The sequence below is a fragment of the Notothenia coriiceps genome, unplaced genomic scaffold (assembly GCF_000735185.1).
Source record: "Notothenia coriiceps isolate Sejong01 unplaced genomic scaffold, NC01 NC01_scaffold00016293, whole genome shotgun sequence".
Lineage (NCBI taxonomy): Eukaryota > Metazoa > Chordata > Actinopteri > Perciformes > Nototheniidae > Notothenia > Notothenia coriiceps.
Window position 1 is genome coordinate 89,655 of NW_011348994.1, and position 20,031 is coordinate 109,685.

At 40.5% G+C, this 20,031-nt stretch overlaps 1 protein-coding gene across 2 annotated transcripts in view; it reads left to right on the forward strand.

The window, feature by feature from the left end:
* Positions 1-20,031, forward strand: part of slc22a23 (solute carrier family 22 member 23) — a 43,355-nt gene that overhangs the window by 18,697 nt on the left and 4,627 nt on the right. For both annotated transcript variants that reach the window (XM_010775849.1, XM_010775850.1), the window contains 6 exons: positions 7,781-7,949; positions 13,867-13,994; positions 15,758-15,860; positions 16,608-16,843; positions 17,921-17,953; positions 19,237-19,360. In XM_010775849.1, coding sequence (XP_010774151.1) covers positions 7,781-7,949; positions 13,867-13,994; positions 15,758-15,860; positions 16,608-16,843; positions 17,921-17,953; positions 19,237-19,360 — 793 coding nt within the window. The remainder of the gene's footprint in view (positions 1-7,780; positions 7,950-13,866; positions 13,995-15,757; positions 15,861-16,607; positions 16,844-17,920; positions 17,954-19,236; positions 19,361-20,031) is intronic.

A 20,031-nucleotide genomic window follows, 5' to 3' on the forward strand; every position in this document is an offset into this window, starting at 1 on the left:
GTGCCATTAATACAGTTAACAAGTGGAGGACAGAGGAGGCTCTTAAAGAAGAAGTTACAGGTCTGTGAGACCCAGCAATCTTGTTTGTTTGTAGGTGACCAAATACTTATTTTCCACCATAATTTGCAAATAAAGTCTTTAAAAATCAGACAATGTGATTTTCTGGATTTTTTTTTCTCATTTTGTCTCTAATAGTTGAGGTATACCTAGGATGAAAATTACAGGCCTCTCTCATCTTTTTAAGTGGGAGAACTTGCACAATTGGTGGCTGACTAAATACTTTTTTTCCCCACTGTACATATATCTACTATGCATTATAGCGCCCTAGAGGAATCACTGTGGAAATCCATTGAGTTTTAAAGGATATGGGCGAGCCTCTTGAAGAGTGTAAAGCAATTTGTGCAACCCTACTATCCTTTCCGCAAGGATGGCCTGTCAATGTCAGGCCAATTGCACGGCCTAACAAGTCTGATAAGATGTGACACTTGTAAGCTAACTACCAAAAAAGACAGAGACAACGAGAAAACAACTGGTGGCCGTTTTTTTCAGACAAAGGGAGAGAATAGTGGTTGTCAAATATTACCGTCATAAAAAAAAAAAGACAGAGAAATGTTGAACGCGCACATGGGAAGGAGAATGCTAAATGTTTCATCTCTGATTCTGAAGAATAATAGACTATGAGTCAAGATACATTGACACCGCCACTGCACGTGGAATTCCTTTCATAAACTAGACGAATGCATCGTTCTAGTGCATTGATCTATAATATGTGGACTCCAAAACATCGCCAATACCTATAGAAATGCATCTGAGGCAGCGCTGCTATTTATACCTGAGTGCTCCATCAGTGTGTGCTATCCTTTTGAGCTTCACAGCCCCAGGCAGAGGCGAGGCCTGTAGTGGCTCCTTCTTGCTGCTTACTAAAGTGTTTTCACAGTAAAACATCGTCAACACCCCGCCCCCGACCTTGCTACCCCCCCACATACAGACACACGCTGCACTGGGGGTTTGGTAGAGGATATTGTGACCATCTCTAAACTAGGGGATCGGAGCAGTGGGCCATATCTGACTATCTGTTTGCATCCACATCAGCTAAGTGGGGTTAAAATAGGATGCTTTTCTGGACATGAATTACTTTTTTTCCTGAAATATGCATTTAAAGAAACTATTAATTGAGCAGTAGGTCTACAAAGGCATAAGTTGACACCCAATAGTGTCAGGTTTCATTATACGCCATCGTATGTGTGTGTATGCGTGCTTGAGTTAAGTGTTTTCCATCTCACACCTTTAATTTCCCGAGCAGCTATTAAATGTTAATAGGAAGCAGGATGTTTACTTTGAGAAGTCTTTATAATGGCCCTGAGAGCTAACGTCTCTAAATTCATCTTGAGTGAAGTCCCTGCTCACTTTGCTTGCCTGAATCAGAAGAGGCAAGCCAATACATGTCATGGGTGTGTGTGTGAGAGATGCCCTGTAAAGTGAGAAAGAGTAGAGAGGGAGTTGAATAAAAACAGATGCAGGACGGCAACAGATATTCCACATAGTTCATTGTCTCGGGTCAGGCATCAAAAATAGCTTTATAACTTCCCTGTCGTAACCTTTAGCATACGTGCTCATGACTGCTCTGTGTAATGGTCTTCAAGTGAAAGTCGTTTTTTTAAATTGATGAAAATGTAAATGGCCAGCTCCAAATGTTATTATTACTATAATGGGATGGTTTATTCTTTACAGCTTTGATTGCCGCCATCTTGACTTTTACACACTAAGGATTTGTGATGTGTTTCTTCAACGATATGCTTTAGTCTTTCTGTCAGATTTGGTTTCTTTTGATCTAGATTGATTTTGAAAGCCTTTTTTCTTGCCCGGGCGGTAAAATTACATTGTTTCAAAAGCTGGTTTAGTTTTTGTTACCATTTTGTTAACAATTTCTGTTGCTGCGTATGGAAAGGCATTGTGTTTATGTCAATAAGGTACTATTGCTGCTGACCTGCCCAGATACTCAGACAATATTGATTTTGTAGGGGGTGTTTGATGTCACTCCTTTTGTACATCATCTGGACCAGTATGACTAGTGATCACACACACACACACACACACACACACACACACACACACACACACACACACACACACACACACACACACACACACACGCATACAGAAAACCTGTTACCAGCAACACTAGAAGGGAAGTACATGATGACATGATGAATAGCATTCTCTGCTGCAGATTTCCAAAACGGTTTGTATTGACTTCTCTTAGTGTAAGTGTGTTAGTTATTACTCTCTTCAAGGTTTTAATCATTTATTGCAACAATAATATGCCATTCATTGTCTGCCGCTATTACTCTGCTCATGTGATGCTTCAGAACAAATCCAATCTCCCTCGACACAGTCTGTCCCTGAGCTTGTGACCCCTCCGGCACAGCCTACGATGAAGTAGTGTAATACCAGTGCTCTGCTGTACACCGATTGAACGAGCATCATAGAGATCTACAGAAGGATTTCTATACACAGAAATACTCTTACTATTTATAGGAATGTTCTCAAGGAAAATGTAAAGGAATAGTGCACAGTAAAAGCATTTGGGATTTCCTCTTTTTTAATTAAGGAATCATATTCAGCTTGCAAAACGAGTGTTTGGTAGTCTGACAGCAGTCATTTGAATGCTCTCATGTGGTCAGTGACGTATGTGGTCATGAGTCTTCCCTCCTAGCTAGCTGCCTGTTTGCATGTTTCCTTCATTATGACAGGGAAATAATGCTCCTCGCTTCTGACAGGATGCTCTGCATTGCATGCTTCCTGCTGCAGTGCTTTGCTGTGTTCTTAAGGTTAGCCAGGGAAAGACAGTCTTCACACTTCCTGAGTTGCTTGTAATAGGTTCTATTTTCCTCTGGGGTGCCCTGCTGTCACCACACACATTAATCTCTCTATGCGTAGGTGAGGCACAAGGGACAGCAGAAGCTCTAAGTTTATTTATCTGTGGGAATGGCTTATTGTGGAAATGTCATGTTCCTGTTTGTTGGTACACTCTGACATACAGAAGGCCTGTATGCTTGCCTTCCTTTCCTAGACTGTCATGATCTCAGGGTTTAAACTGTTTGTGCCTATGGCATTGAAGGATATCGCTCAATCTGGCCTGACCTGAGATCTGCGTGCCAGATCTGCTTTTCATTTCCCATCTTATAGCTATCCTTCCCTGAGGACAGCAGTCAGCTTCACCCCACACCACTGCATAATTATTGTGCTGCCATAAGTACTTGAAAAGGATGATGAAGTATAATGAGAGAGAGGCTAGGACATAGATGTAGACTGTGTACAGGCAGCCAATGATTTTTAGCCAAAGAAAGGTATTTTCCATGATACACAGGATGACCCCTCCTCATCCTCCACGCTCTAGCTGTCTCCTGATAAATGTGTCAAGGTGCAAACTCTCTTTCCCTCTATGCAGGGTTAAAGTTTCCTTTTGTGCAGAGCTTGCATTTTTGGTTGCCCAGCAGACTTCCTCTGCTTAGGTTACATGGAAATAATCCTACATCTGTTTTTTTTAACGTTTCTTTGTTTAAGGAGACTGCTTCCCTATTAAAAAGGCACGTCGGGTGGCCTAATTGTCATGGTCTACTTTTTAACCTTTGTTGTTTGTGAGAGACATTGCAGACATCATTAAGCTATCTCATGGCGCAAATTCCTGAGTGTAGTCCAGTGATTGTCAAAATCAGCAGGGGCCCCCTTTGCCCTTTCTTTTGATGCCGTTTTAGCTGTGTTTGTGTCAGAGTGCTATCAGTTACTTTGTTCTGCATCGCTCAAAGATCCAGTAGCTCTGTTTTGTGCAGATTTTTCACTGTGTGGGAGGAAGGAGGAGACTGTGGTGTAGTGGTGGGATGGTTAGGACATAAAAACACAATAAAGCACAAACTATATCAAAGAAAAATGCCCTTCCGGTGGGTTTTTACTTGTGGTCTGATAACGAGAATTTCAATACAAACAGATCAAAGAGAAATGCCTGTGGCATTCTTTTTGCTCCCATAAGGGACTAATCAATGAGTATGACCCATAGACTGGTATGACCCCATGTTGTCAATAGCTGCTCTTTAGTTCTTGAAGAAACGGGGGGGGGCCACAGGATATTTGTGTGCTAACACAATCACCCAATATATAAACAAAGTGACAAAGAAAAATACTGTGGAATCTCCCATTTGAGCATTGTTTGGTTTGAAGAGTAAAATCACATAACTACAGTTTGTTTTCACCAGTTTATACCCAGAAGCTTAATGATCTACCATCAGTAGGATTGCCTTTCTGCCACAGCTTTTGGATGATTCAATTCTATAAAGATGTGAGGGATACCTTAAGAGAAATGTGTCCTCTACTCAGAGACTGTGCCTGTAAACTGTGGGTTGAACAGTGTGCACACGCCCCCACACTGTTTGGTTTCCTTTGCTGCGTGGTCACTATGTTCTACTGAGGATGCAATTTGCCTTCACCAAGAAAAATCTCTTCGATCTGCAGTAACCCCAGACCAAGGTTCATTGGTTCCTAATCAGGGAAGTGCTGTTTGCTGACAATGCTGCACTGGCCTGTCAGTCACAGGAAGCACTCCAAAAACTAATCAGCAGCTTTGCACATGCCTGAATCCAGTTTGGTCTTGCCAAGCATTTCCATCTGTGGCCTTAGCTTTGACGGCGTGGAGCTTTAACAATGTATTGATAAAGCTCCACACCTTCCCAATGAGGTCTGGGTTAGGCCCATGCAGAACACCCTCATGAACATGGAGACTTGAACAGTTAGCATCAGTAAACAGATGACAAATTAAAGGCCTCAACAAATGCAAGTGGGCACAAACGGTCCTTAGTTTTATGAGCCTGAAAATGCTTAAATGATGCGAATCATTGGCCTTTACAGTCACCAGATCTCAATGTAATTACACACACACACGGGAGACTTGGGAGCTCACAATTTGTAATGTATGTGGAAAAGTAGCGAATCCCATTTTTCAATTGTATTGACAAGACCTTGATTAGTCGATTTGTTTCTCCAACTAAAGGAAACATTGGTTTATTAGCTCAACATTAGAGTTATGTAGGAAGCTCAACAAATAAGATATATGGGAGGAGATCAGTGGTCTGGAACCATCTGGTACGTTTGACCCTGAGGCATGAGAGTCCAAAGCGACTAAAATACAGATGCACGCCACTCCTCACCTGTGACACCTGCTTGCAGCACTTGAGAAAAGGTTCTAATTATGCCAAAAAAATCTAACTCAATCAAACCTTTGTTATCTTTCAGTGCAGATATACAGTACGCCTCGATGTCTTCTCATCATTAAGTTACGCTTAACAGATCGAGTGGCCGAGATAGGCCGTGGAATCTTGGACGTCATGTGACCAGTAAAAGGTCATGGTAGCCTGTGGGTATACAGTAGGGTGCGGCTACACTGAGTGCATTTAGTGGTCAACTAATCTCTTTCAGTTGTAAAACAATGGGCCTCCTTTAGCTGTGTACTTGACATGAGGCTAGGTGGCTACTATTACTAGAGACTGGTATTTATATATTCTGGTTTTGCCAACCTCAGCAAACCTGCCAAAGCTTCTTTGGGGATTATCATCATCATCCATTGGCTATTTGGCTTGATCAACGATGATGTAATTTCCACTTTGTATAGTGTGTTGAAAATTCATTTCAATTGGGCTATTTTTTAATAGTTTGTATGTCCTACTTGTTTTATCACCCCAGAGTTCCTTGGTTAGCATCTGTGCTAAGTTTCTTTTATGTTTCATCAGATTAGTTAGTGGTAGATTTATGTCAGTAGAACACAGGCTTCAGCAGGGCATTGTGGGAATGCTGATCTTGTGGGTTGTGGAGGATTAGGGTCAGATTGAGGAAGGAGCTCAGGCCTCTTTTCCTTTCATCAAACTATGGTTTCTCATTCTTCAGCTCCATCTACAGGACATGTTCCTTTTTTATATATATTAACATTTATTCTAAAATCTCTTTACTTGTAATTTAGTTTATCCTGTCATTTCTTTATATGTGAATGTGAGCATTTTTCCATAGCTTACCACAGGGTGTACTTTCCCAGCCACAATGCAGTGGCCTGTTCAGTGCACATGACGCCTTATACATAACCGAAGAATTCAAAACCCATGCAGTCTGTGAGCAGTGAACCGTCACTTTTCTCCCAGCAGTACACAGAGAAGGGGTCTCGAGGTTACTTGGTTCAAACTCAGCAGGTCTTGCACCGATCGTCCCGCTCTCAGCTCATTGGCTTTGTCATTCCAGCTGCGATAGTGTCTGTGAACAGAGAGCATTATTCATGTCCTCAGAAGGGGGCAAGTCCTAATTGAAATTCCGGTCTTTTCCACTGGAATGAAGCAAGCCCGCAGACACCCACTGTATTATGCTGGCCCTGTCACCTTGAAAGGCCCATCTGGAGGCTGTTACATTCTTGGGCAGCAGCAGTGGACCATTAGGGAAACATATAGTGAAGTATAAGAAAAAAGGATGAATGAAGCAGGACAAACGATTTTGGCTTTGCGAGAATAGCAGCATTACTGTGCTGGTCACTATTCGTTGGTGATGTGAAGCCATCTTCCACACTGCAGTAACTGAAGGGCTGGACTGTCTGTGGTTGCTGGCTGCCAGTGTGGTGTGCATGCTAATGGTTGGGTGAATGAATCAGTGCCATTCTGATAGAGGAGAATTGAGCACAAGGAACCTCTTTCTAGTTGGTTCACTCTCACAGCAGCCTACTGTCCTGGTCTGTCTGCTGCCTCTGAACAATAACTGTATGTGCTGATTAATTGCCTTTATCTAATGTCTCAACCTTTGTCACGCGCTGTAGCTTTAAAAGTGAGAATAATTGATTAAGCATATGGATGATTTTTTTCAAAGAACAGTCCACTTTCAAAAGAGATCTAATTTATACTGATAGAAGCATTAATTGCCAGGCCATTCTTGCATGCTTTTCTGGATGTAACTGGCTTCCAAGCTGTAAACTAGTTTCAGGTGTTTCTTTGTGTTAAAAGTATCAGTATTCAAACGTTAAATGTTGTCTGTCTTGTATCATACCAACACATTGATTTACTAACTTTGACCTGTTTCTGTGAGCATCAGCTAAGATCCCATATTTTACTCAGGATAAATACTGGACGGGGTAGATATTACATCTCTGGCCAAGTTTACATTTCATGTCTCTCTTGAGTTCTTAGCAGCAAGTTACTATTTTCAAAGTCACTCAAGCATCACAAGCTGTAGCATAACTTACACATATTACAGGGGTCAAACTATACAATAATGGTAACTGCAAATACTTTGTTAATGTACGTATCACCTTGTTTTATTACCTGGGTGAATAAACACATCATTTCTCACTCGTATGAATGGCCCTGATGGAGGTCGGCGCTCTCCAAGTGTCCGACTAGTTTTGTATATATTTTAGTAAATGTTGTAGTATTCTTGCAGTTGAGAATATTTGGGAAATATACATTCGTACTAACCTAGCTGACACTTTTTGTCATACCCTTACATCATTGGCATACCATTGTGAAATTTGTGTCAAATGTCATTTCAAATCTTTACCTCATGGAGTTAGATATGCCAACCATATTCCATACAGCAAGCTAACATTAGTCGGATAGCAAGGAAACAGTTATAAATGGTGATGTGTGCTTGTATTTTTAAAATATATATGTTGCTTTGTTGCTGAACATGCCACTTTTTGTGTCTTTGTGTGTTGCAGAACACCTATAACACTTGCCTTCTTCCTTTTTCTCTCCCCCAGGGATCGAGCTCTGCCTACCAGGATGGCGTTTCTCCATGACCATGGTGGCTAGCTTTGTGGTGCTGGGCGGTCAGCTGCTGATGCCTGGAGTGGCGTACCTCTGTCGCGACTGGCAGGTCCTCCAAGCTGTCATCATCTGTCCCCTGCTGCTGATGCTGTCCTACATCTGGTAAGGAAAATACCTGGGCATCTGCTGCACTTTGGCACCAACCCATCTTTTTGTTTTCTGTTGAATTTTAAAAGGAGTTTATCAGTTTAAAAAGAAGCTGAAATATGTGACGCCATCTGCAATCATACTCAATGTCCAATGTCTCAATAAGACCTTGTTAAGCCATAGATGCTCTAAGACAGGGGTGCCCAATACGTCGATCGCAAGGGTAGTGTGGGTAGATCGCATGGCATTGAAAAAAATTGAAGAAAAAAAAAAACATTTTTTTTTTTTTTTTATTAGCCTATCATCCATCCTTACTATGGCACTTGCCACTTGAGAGACATACAGGTAAGCCAGTCTGAGTTGTATTGTGCCATACAGGTTCATGCAGTTATAANTTCCTTAAAAAATTATGATTCTTCATCACGCTCCTGACCCGCTGATTTTGCGGCCGCTCTTTCCCTCAAGAACGCTAACGAAAAAGCTCTATAATGGCAGGCTAACATGTTTTCCTTGACTTATTTTCTAAAAAGGATATAATTCACAAGAAGAAAGAGGCTAGCAGCACAGAAGCTACAAGTGAAGCTGCTACTAGTAATACATAATCAGAAGAGCCGCCTAAAGACGTGGATAATGCTAGCACTAACGTTAACGTTAGCTGCACTAGCAACCAGTAGCGTGGCGTGGGGAAAATATTAGGGGAAGCCAATAATACCTCCTTTCTTTTGGGTCGGGGGTGTGGTGGTAAATGTAATAACGTAACCAGATGAGTGATTACAGCACCCGGTATCATTTTACACACATTTGTATCATACAGATGCAGGACTTACACACGCGTGTTATCTAACCGACAGGTCCGCACGCACTCTCCAGCCGAAACTCTAATAAGCATTAATTCACAAACTAAATCAGGAGACCTTTAACGTTTTACGTCCGGTTCGCTCCTTTGTTCCTCGCTGTACACAGCTCCAGTTTGGGCATTGGCCTGTCATCAGATTGTATTTGTTGTTGCTGCTGTAGCGGAAGTTTAGTTATTAAATACTCCAAATCTCCACCCTCCATAATTGCACTTGTTTCAGTTGCTTGCTACTTTCTAACAGCGGTGAGAGTGGTGCAGTGACTCTATCGATTAGATTTATGATTTGAAAATTATAAAAGTAGGGTAGACATGTGGATATTATCCGGCTGAACAAAACGTGCATTTATCTAACAGGTTCGTTTTCCACTGACCTTAGTTTGAGCTATTTTCCAAAATCTTATGGAGAAATCCCATTGCTTTTTGGTTGAGGGAAACCGAGCTCAGCTTACTTCCGGGTTTTAGGACGCGTCACTGCACCACTCAGACTCTCAAGGGGTACCCTGTCCGTAATTTTGTGACAGGTCGGGAGTGAGAACGTGTTGGTCACAAAGCTATATCACCTGTCAACTGATAGCAGCACATTGTGTGGGAATTTCATTTAATGGGATTTAAATGTCATGAACAGTTTAACATAATTAAAGTAAAATGTAAATACATGTTATTTGCATAGCACCTTACTGGAGAAATGCAGCATTGAGCGCATTACAATAAGTGGAAATAGACATAAAATCAACATAAAAGCAGGGGAAATGCCATATTTACAAAAAAAGTTTACAAAAAGTAAAGTACAAATAATAGTTAAAATAAGGATGAAAAACAAAACCAACTGAATAATTATAATAAATAATGTATTTTTCTATACACATTTTTTGTGTTTTGAATGTAGTGTACTTATTGCCATAAAATCTGTATGTACTGTATGATTTTGCCAGATTGCACACATGTTTTCTTCCCCACTACAACATCTAAAACATTTACATAACAAGATTGCATTGCATCATTAGAGTCCCAGAAGTGCATTGTGTCTCACTGAGCCTCAGAACTATCTCTGTACAACTGACAGAGGCAATGACATTATATGAACAGAGCTACAGCACCCTCTGCAGGAGAAGAGAGGAGAGGAATATAACCATTTCCACTCGTCTGCCACCGTCCATTAAACTGCAAAATGTCAGTGGGAACACTGATTAAAAAATTAAAATTATACAACAAATAATCCTACTTCTGGCAATACCCGATTTTTTTTCTGCTTTTCTCTTTTCGTATTTATTCTGCACCTCAATGCTATCTTATTCCAACCTTTATTAAAATATATATTGCATGTTCAAAGTTTACATGTCCACTGGGGGATGCATGAATTAATAATGCTGCAATAACATTGATATATTCCTTCAGTGTTTGCACACAGACTGTCTGCACCAGTACAAAGAAGCTTTATGGGGATATTGCCACCAACCTGATAATTCACTGTCAACTACTTTTATTGCTCTAACATGTTGTGTGTGACTTGAGTGGCTGATGCGGTACGCATAGACCATTGATCTCGCATTGGAAGAATCGTTAATCATTGCAACAACAGAAATGTCACGCACGCTGGAGAGCCATGCAGACGGATTGATGGATGTACAAAACACACTCAATAATACTGTGAAGTGTGTATGTGGGAGTGTTATCTAGCTGTTGGCAGCATAAATACCCTGCACACTGATGACTTAACATGCATTGTGATCAATGTTTTCCTGACAGTCACAAAAATCACTTTAATTGAACATTTTGCATCGTCGTTCGCGGTGACAGAAAAAACGCTGACACTCGGTGACATCTCCGTTTTCCTATCGTTTTTGAAACCCCTGCCATCGATTGAAAGATTTGAAGCACTTGAACAACAAAAGGATCTTCGCCGCAGATGCACAGAAGTTCTCGCTGTCTGCCTGTGTCAGTCAGACGCTTGCTGTTTCTCTGTCTGTCTCTCATCCTCCCTTCACTCCCTTATTGTTGCTGCAAAAAAAGGCCTCTGAACGTGGGTTTCAATTCCAATTCGGAGCATTTCAAAACCACCGAGGGTGGCATCGCACTCACACCCTGTAACACTCATGCAATCAATCATATTTCTTTCTCTGTCTTCTACACACACACTTGTAACCTATGGCTCTGAATTATCTTCTCATTCCATGGCGTCACCATGAAAACGTTTTTGATCTAAGCGCGATGAATAATAGATTGATCGCTCTGTAGGTGGCTTTTATAATACGCCGAGGGCCCAAGGAGATATGACTTCACAGTCTTTTTGTTCTTTTAGTTAGAGTACATATACAAGCGTCCAGAGCATTGGAGAGTATTACCAAATCCTGTGTGTAACACAAAAGAGAAAGCCTCAAAGAGCGAGGTAATGATTTTCTTCTTAGTGGGACGCTGCCCCATGCAGGGATGACTAATAGAGAAGAAAAGAAGAGAAAAACACATATTTTACATGTTTCTTTCATTTCTTATTAGTCCAACTTTCAACAAAATGCATTTGATGAATACGGGTTATTGTACTTAATTAGTTTAGCGACTTCATACTGAGCGGCATTCAGTCTCATGGCTCCTTTCAAACGGTTTGAACAGCAGTGAGCAAATAAACACATCTTGATTTCACAAAGGGGAAGGTAATGAAGCAGGATGCAACAAACTTTGCCTTGGATAAAAGCAAACTTACAGTTGAGGCAATGTAAAGAGACATTTCTCTCCATAACTGAAACACAAGTGCCTTTCATTCCAACAAAAGCTAAAGCAGTGCAAAAAAAAGGCTCAAGGATGAGACGACTGTAGCTGAGAACAATATAACTGCAGATGAAAAGGGATCCTTTAAAAGCTGTTGTATCCACGCACCACCACTTCACACATTCAAATTAACCTCAGACAAAATTGCACAAAGCATTTCAAGATAGGCTTTGCAATATAGAGTCCTTGTGCTGAATGTTTCCCAATGAACCATGAAAATAAAATATGAGTTTGAGAACCTATTGACTCTGTGAATGAAGCCGCTCTCCCCTTTATTACGAAACAGCACTGATAAAGGTATTTCGTTCAACCATTTAAAAAAATGTAGGGTAATGGTTCACATCTATACTCTATAGCAGGGGTGCCCATTACGTCGATCGCGATCGACCGGTCGATCGCAAAGGTAGTGTGGGTAGATCGCATGGCATTGAAAAAAATATTTTTATTTTTTTAATTTTTTTTTATAAATTAGCCTATAATCCATCCTTACTATGGCATTTGCCACTTGATTGACATACAGGTAAGCCAGTCTGAGTTGTATTGTGCCATACAGGTTCATGCAGTTATAAGGGGGCCTCACCTCCTTATCTGAAGCGCAAATGCAGCGCAATATTATACGCTTATGCGGCGCAATTAGTGTTAGCGCGCCACAGTTTATCCACCGTTTAGTCCACTAGCACCCCCGCGCTCGCGACACAGATTGGGCAGGGGCGGCCCTGTAGGTAGATAATTTGGGCTTGGTCCTTTTTAAAAGTAGCTCCCAAGCTGAAAAAGTGTGGGCACCCCTGCTCTAAGAGATTGACATAGTTCAAACAAAGAAAGTCTTCTTTGCAAGGACATTTGCTTATCAGTAAATTCCCAGCTGAATTAAATGTAATGTAATTTTGTTTACTCATTTGCAGTGATCTCTACAGTAATATTTATTTTTGCTTAAGCTCAGGCAGTATAAAGTCTTGCATTAACCACCATTTATTCAATGCAAAGTGCTCCACAGCAAGGCTGATGTGTACAAAGCTAGCAAAAATAAATAAAAAAATAGAGATTTCTATCTCAAGTTATCAAAGACCTTGGCTTTCCTCAATGGTGAGCCTTGAGAATGAACTGTTTCCATTCAGGAAAAGTGAAAAGCACTCCAAAGCACTTAGCTATCGATAAAACATCAATACTAGTGATACGATGCACTTCAATAATTATAGGACAGAGGGAACAGCACAGTCAGATGGTGGTTTCTACAGACACAGAGCATGAGTCAGTAACCTTTGGCAGGGTAGTCACTGTTATTGTGAGTGAAAACAAACAACAATAACCGAGCAGTCAGGTGACTAAGCTGTGGAAAGGGATTTGTCATTGTCTGCTTTGATATGATCATGGCAATGGTGGATTGAAAAAATTACCAGAAGTGGGTTGTGAAACTGATATTTATCTCACATATATTACTGGATTTCAGTTGGTGAATTTGTTCTGCAGGGTGAAGGGCAAGCTTTCATTGTCAAACCAGCTCACACTGTAGCCTTTTTCTACTGATGTAATAGAGCTGTCCACAAAGCACAAACTACTGAGATAAATAAATGAATCGGCAAGCTTGACTCAGGATTCTGGGACATTATGGACCCATGTTGGCTTAACTGATTAGGACAGACAGTGTTTATGGGTACAAATGGGATTCATCAAGTGGCTGAGTCTGCAAATATAGAAATAACAGCTGATTGGGCTGAATAGTTCAACTCTGCAGGTGATTTTAGTTTGCTGATTTGGGGGAAAAAAGTTAAAACAACACCAGTCATTAATCCTGCACATAGACATCTGTTCCAGAGAAATGCAACCAGCTGAAGCTAATGAGGCATGGTTTCTGCTGACTGTCTTCACATCGACATGCTTCTGCGACGAGAAACCTGATCGCTCACAGGATTGACATAACCCCATACAATTCCAAGATAATAGAGCATAGCAAATGAAAACAGGGACAGGGATAACAATGGCTGACAGTCGTGTGTTTGTTTGTTGCTCCCCCTGTGAAGACATCTGGGTTGACTCATTTGAGGCCCCGCCACCTGTAAATGGTATGCGAGTGTTTGTTTGTGAAGCTGGATTTCCTGTTTATGATACAGTCTCTAATCTTTCTGTGGGTTGCCATTTAAATAGTTGTTCTGCATTTAAGTCGAAATGTGTTGAAATGGCACACTGGTTAACTAAAATCCAGATTTTATACTAGATAATAGAGTATTCAATCTGCCTTTTTTAAAAGCAAGATTGATTTCTTTCGGAGTCATATTGGATGTGTTATTAACAAGGACATCCCCATATTTCTGGCAGGATCTTCCCTGAGTCACTGCGTTGGCTGCTGGCCACTCAGCAGTACTGCCGCTCCAAGTGGATCATGGGACACATAGCAAAGAAAAACCAAGTGAACATGGAGCTGGACCCGGATAATATCCTCACAGGTAATAAAATACTGATTTACGAAATCTGAAATCAAAGGCTGCTTTTTACATTTTGATATTATGATTACTGCATGTATGTCGATGGATTCTTCATGTAAAAGTAGTCATTGTGTCAGTGCCATCTTCCAAGCTTAGAGTTTGTTCTCCTTTTTAATGAGCTGGGTGAGTGGTAGTATCTCCAGCTGTGCTTTCCTCAATAAAACAGATTGACAAGGTTATATCTGCTTCCTGCCACGTTACCATAGTTACGCGCCAGTCCAGAGAGCAGTGGGTGTTGAACATTACATTATGACACTCTACAACGATCATTCATTTCTTTAAAGCCTCAGTTAGAGCTGACAGGATGGTGTGCAGACGGCAGATGGACGCGAGTCATGCACTCTGACTCTGGGTTAACTGTCTCTGTACTCAGAAGACCTGCCATCAGGAAAGAGTGAACTGTGTTGTTGTTTAACGTCATAGCAGATTGCCTTCGTTAGCGCTGTCAATGTTGTCTACTTCTATTCACTGTATTTATCAATCCATACAAAAATAAAACAGTGCCACAGCTGGGAAAAGGTTCAAAGAGGAACTACTCGGTGTGAAATTGACTGCACTTTTTTAAGAACTGTGTGCTGAGGCAGCATTAAGTAAAGTACATTGCCACAGACAATAATTTATCGTCTGGTTTTTTTTTTTATAGTAACTGGCTGTCCTCAACCCTTCCTGTAATATTTCCTACTTTTAACTGCTCAGCATTAAATACAACACTGGGCACTGGATGTACAAACTTCCAGTATAGCGCATCAACTTTTTTTAATCGCTCGGACTGATTAGGTCATCTTTGGATAGTGAGCGGAAACATGTGAATTGGTGAGGAGAGTCTTAGTCCCTGTTTGAAGCCTGGCCAGGGCATTGCAGGAAATCCTGAGTAATGTGGCCGAGATAACCTTGAGGCAGTGTGTGGTATTTTGTCCCATGCCTGAGTCAACTTGAGCAATCTGTAGCACAAAGCAGAGGTGTGTTTCTGTGGCAACCCGCAATCTGATACCAAAACATCCACCATGTGTATGCATGTCACACATCACCAGCATATTTATCAAGAACTGTTCCTGCTCTACAGTGAGAACAGTTATTCGTGTGTTTCACAAAGCAGCGGAAGCTCAATTGTGCTCATCAAAAATGTATTTGTATTTTTCTGTCATTGCAAAATAATCAGTTAAATTCTACTTTGACCTGACAACTCAATTTAATATGTTTATATTAACTAAAGCCTGATGGATTTATACTGTGAGCAGGTTGATATTCACCCATATCACATAATTATTTTTATTGGAATCAGTGTAAATGTTGGCTGATATGCAGACAGTATTTTATAGCCTGCATTTAAGGGTTGTACCCATGATTTTCTAAATATTTGTGTTAGACATTTTATTAAGTTAATGTTTAATGATTTACAGTGAACTCTATTGCTTCTAATTTGTTGTCATCTGTTGAACATGTCTTAGTCACAGCCCTTTGAAAATTATGACAGGTAATTGGCAAAGGAAAGATCATTTAAGGATAACTACTAGGTGTATATATAACAGGTTGAACACATTTGAATTAGCACTACATAGCTTACATAGCAGTCACATTACACAAACTATCTTTTTGTGGCGGGAAAACAAGGCAGACCTTGCAATTAAGACTTACCACCCTTTGCTACAGTTAAACTTATGCTCAAATATTGATATGACCCTCCAATGTAAGGTGCTAAGATGAACATGTTTGCTTTCTTACAGAACTGCAGAGATCTCTTCAAAATAAACACAAGAAGACGTGCATTGTGAAAATGGTCGGGACGAGAAACCTGTGGAAGAACATTTTTGTGCTCTGTGTCAACTCGTAAGTGTTTTGCCATTGGTTTTAGCACTTAGAAATACAGCAGCAATAACTTTCAAGGTGTGTCTGTTTGTGTGTGTATGTGTGTGGAAGGAAACGTGTGTCTGTGTGGGGTGAGGCAATGCCAGTCAGACGCGCCATTTTGTGCAGTCGAGATGGCACTATTAACCTTGAGGCTTAAAACGGCATTGATCAGTAGCCCTGAATGCTTCTTCCCTTCCATATTTGTGCTGCTCTCTCTTTTCATCTCCGGTGGGATCTCCCCTCTCCATCTGAGAACTAATCTCTAGTGAGGCTGAACCAGCTTTAACTCTGCTTTAGTGCACGGTATCCCTAACCCCCCAAGTCAGCATGCATTTTACATGAGCTGTGTCCTTATGAAACATTAGACAACCAGCAGAGAGGGTGTGTGTGTGTGTGTGTGTGTGTGTGTGTGTGTGTGTGTGTGTGTGTGTGTGTGTGTGTGTGTGTGTGTGTGTGTGTGTGTGTGTGTCTGTGTTTTGAGTCTGTGTGATGTTTCTTTTGAGATATGCTGGGAGAAAACATGATAAACCTTGAATTATCCCTCTTCCTCTTCCATCTCCTCCCAACCTCTTCATCTTTAACACTATGCTTGGATCTATTTTCTCTATTTGTTGTTGTTTTGTTACAATTCTGCCCCTTCCTTCTTTGGTTTCTTTAAAACATTCTCATTTTCTCTCTGATCTACTAGTATCTCCTTACCTAGCCCTGTGTTTGCTCTTCACCCAGGCTAACAGGCTATGGGATCCACCACTGCTTCGCCCGCAGCATGATGGACCCTGAGGCTCAGGAGACGACCATGTTCCATAACTTCTATGCAGATTACTACACCATGGCGGGCATTGCGGTGGCCTCCTGCATGGCCCTGTGCCCGGCCGTGGGCCTGATGGGCCGGAGGGGGGGCCTTCTCATGTTTATGATCATCACTGCCCTGGCATCTCTACTGCAGTTGGGCCTGCTTAACTGTGAGTATTTTATGACGGACACATGTCCACTTTGGAAGATTTCACACTGGTGGTGTTTAGGGGCTTTAAATATCTGTGGCACTCTCAATCACTCAATCCAAAGAAGCTCTATAAAATGTTTTGAATTATAGGATATATCGTATCTTGGTTTTCGGTGAAGAAGAAGAATGTCATTTTTTTTGCTGGTTCTGTTCTATATTTTTTTGATTGCCAACAAATCCCATGAGAAGACCTAAACCACTGAACTGATCCAAACTATCTACTATATTCTGTGTACCCAAAGCCACATACATCTAATTCCTCTGTGCCACAATGCTCCACTGTTTCCCAATGACTTGAACAATGAACATGGGCACTGTTGTTTTGAGTCCACATACACATCCTGCTGCTGAAAATACTCACTAGTGTACAAAATGTGTTTGCATTCATGGCAGAAACAACAAATACTATGTGCTACAATCAACAATTCCTCTACTTTTGCCTTTTTACCTAATGAAACAATATGATTGGGTCACAGGATTTTAAGATTTGATCTTAGGGAAGTAAGGTAATAATGAAAAAAAGGGAACTCAGTTTTAAAAATCTGAATGAATACATAAAAATGAAAACAAATGGTTTCGGATAAAAATGATTCTGTTGTCAGACAGGAACCCCTATCATAGCGGAGATAATTCAACAGATTATTGACTTGAAGTGCAATCAATGAATTGCATTTAAAAGAAAGACCAATCCGACCCCATCTTTGCGTGTGGCTCACCTGAGGTGGTGAGTGAACTATGTAGGTCAGTTGTTTCTAATGGAGTGGTCGAACAAGATTTCAGACTGCTGTTTTGGTCAATGTGTACCAGTTTATTTAGTTACAAATGAGCAAGCTTTAATGTTTAACCAGAGTCAACACATCAAGGTTACACTCCTGTTTCATGTTCTTTTCCAGAGCTTTTTATGTTGTAACAGTGGGTGTGTGTGTGTTGACAAGCTTTGTGCATGTTTTGTTTTTAATGTTTGACTTGAGTGTATTTCATGATCTGCTTGTGTCTTTGGCTGATAAATATCTGTTTATCTCTTATTTCCCTTTAGTGGTGGGGAAGTACAGTGGCCAACTGAATATAGGTAAACCAATATCTTCATTTCTTTTCTTTTTGTAACAGATAAACTGATCAAGTATTGAGTAGTCTTGCTCAGATGTTTTTCCAATATAATGTTGTATGAATTGTGAATTGAATCCTCTTACAGCACTCATCACTTAAGTTGCTCCATTATCTTGATGAGGTTTTTGGAAATGTGCTGCATAGACATCCTGCAGTATTTCATTAGGCGTATGCAAGCCCTGCAGATAGATAATGAACTCCTAGATGTGATTATGGCTAGCTTTTCACTTATTTAGCCCCTTTGTGTTGGAGAGGGTGAGCTTCTTTGTTATTGAGCTGTGAATCTCACCATCAGCCTTCCTTCACTATTCCCTCTTTTGATCACAGAGCAGTCTCCTCTGATCTTCTTTATGCCATCTTGAACATGACTCATTCAACAGATATCAACTGTATTCAAACCATCTTTGATCTAAATGGGCTGTTAGTATGAAACCCAATCTTTAATGACTTGAGAAAATACACATTAGCGTCAGGCAAACCATTTTTATTGGCACTTTTCATTTTGGTTTACTAAAGGCTCGAGTAATAAAAGACACATTCATTCTACATTCATCAGTCGAAAGGACTACAATCAGACTACATTTAAGCTACGAAAACAAAGAAATGCCACAACAGTTATTTTTTTGTATTTATTAGACCACTACTGGATAGTTAGTTGTTGACATTTCAATTGGTTTGTAGCATTGGAGTATTTTACCTTGAACTCCATCCATGGGGTTTGAGTTCTTTGAAATTGAACAATTTCAAAACGTCAAGTGCCTTTTTAATAAAAAAGAAATAAAAAAGAATCAAATGAGGTCTAAAAAGAATCAATCACAGCTTTCCTATCAGGTCACATCCTCTAAGTCATGCAGTATGATAAAGAAGTTTAGATGAGTAACTGAAAACCCTGATACACTTGAATTTGTGGAACTTAATTTTTTATTTTCAAATGTCACAACTTAGAAAAAATAACCCCCACCCTAATAAAGTACAATGGAAGTATTTGATACTGGATAATTTTCAAAATCAGATATACAGTTGCATGTACAAATTCAAGTTTTTATGGCCGTTCTTTACTTCCATACATCTTTAATTTTCACCAGTTGAATTCACAGTAACCCATTGTCTAACCTCTTGTTGTTTAGGAATATTAAACTATATATTGTGCTTTTTGAAAATATGTTTCCCAGCTTCCTTTACCTATGTCTTCTACTGATTACACAGATTACAAATTGCCATATGTGTCTCCTGCTTTGTCTGCAGATAACTCAGGTACGCTGAATAAGAACTTCTCCGTCGCCTTTTCTATCATCGGCATGTTCTCCTCCCACGCAGTCAGCAACCTGAGCATCTTTTTCTGTGCCGAGATCACTCCCACTGTGATAAGGTAGGCCCACTGAAACAATGAGACTTGTACGATTTAGAGAAAGAACAACAAGTTTTGCAAAAGTGAATTTACCCTAAGGAGGGAAACAGCTGTGTTTTTATCGTATTAGACAACGTTTGATATTACACATGTGAAGGAACAGTCCACATTGTGCTCATGTTTGCTCTAATTTGTGCATTGTCAAGCCATCTGGTTGGATGTGTTGCAGAAAGATCTGTTTTAATGTCCTGATTAATTTATTATTCAGTTAATATTATCATTAGTGTCCATAGCATCACTTGTTCCTGCAGATGGATTAGCGGTTCCACCTCCTGTTAAAGGAGGGTATGAAATCATTGAACAGACTCTCACGGTTCAGTGTCAAGTGTAATCCACATCTTGTACAAATTAACCATCCCCTTTGAGAATATATGACACAGCACTGGATGTTTATTATCTGGGGTTATGTAAGCGGTGTCGTCGTGCTGTCAGTGCTCCCAGGACGACCTCTGGTGGTGAATTTAGGCAACTACAGGAAGGGAATTAGTATGCTTTTAGAGGAGGGTGTTTAATGGTGCTGCAGCACTCTCTACTGCTGTTTGCTCAAATGGCAATCACCCATCAACAGAAGAGAGAAAACAGATCCTTCCTTTTATGCAAATTAAGTAGGTGAAAGTTCAGTACAACCTGTA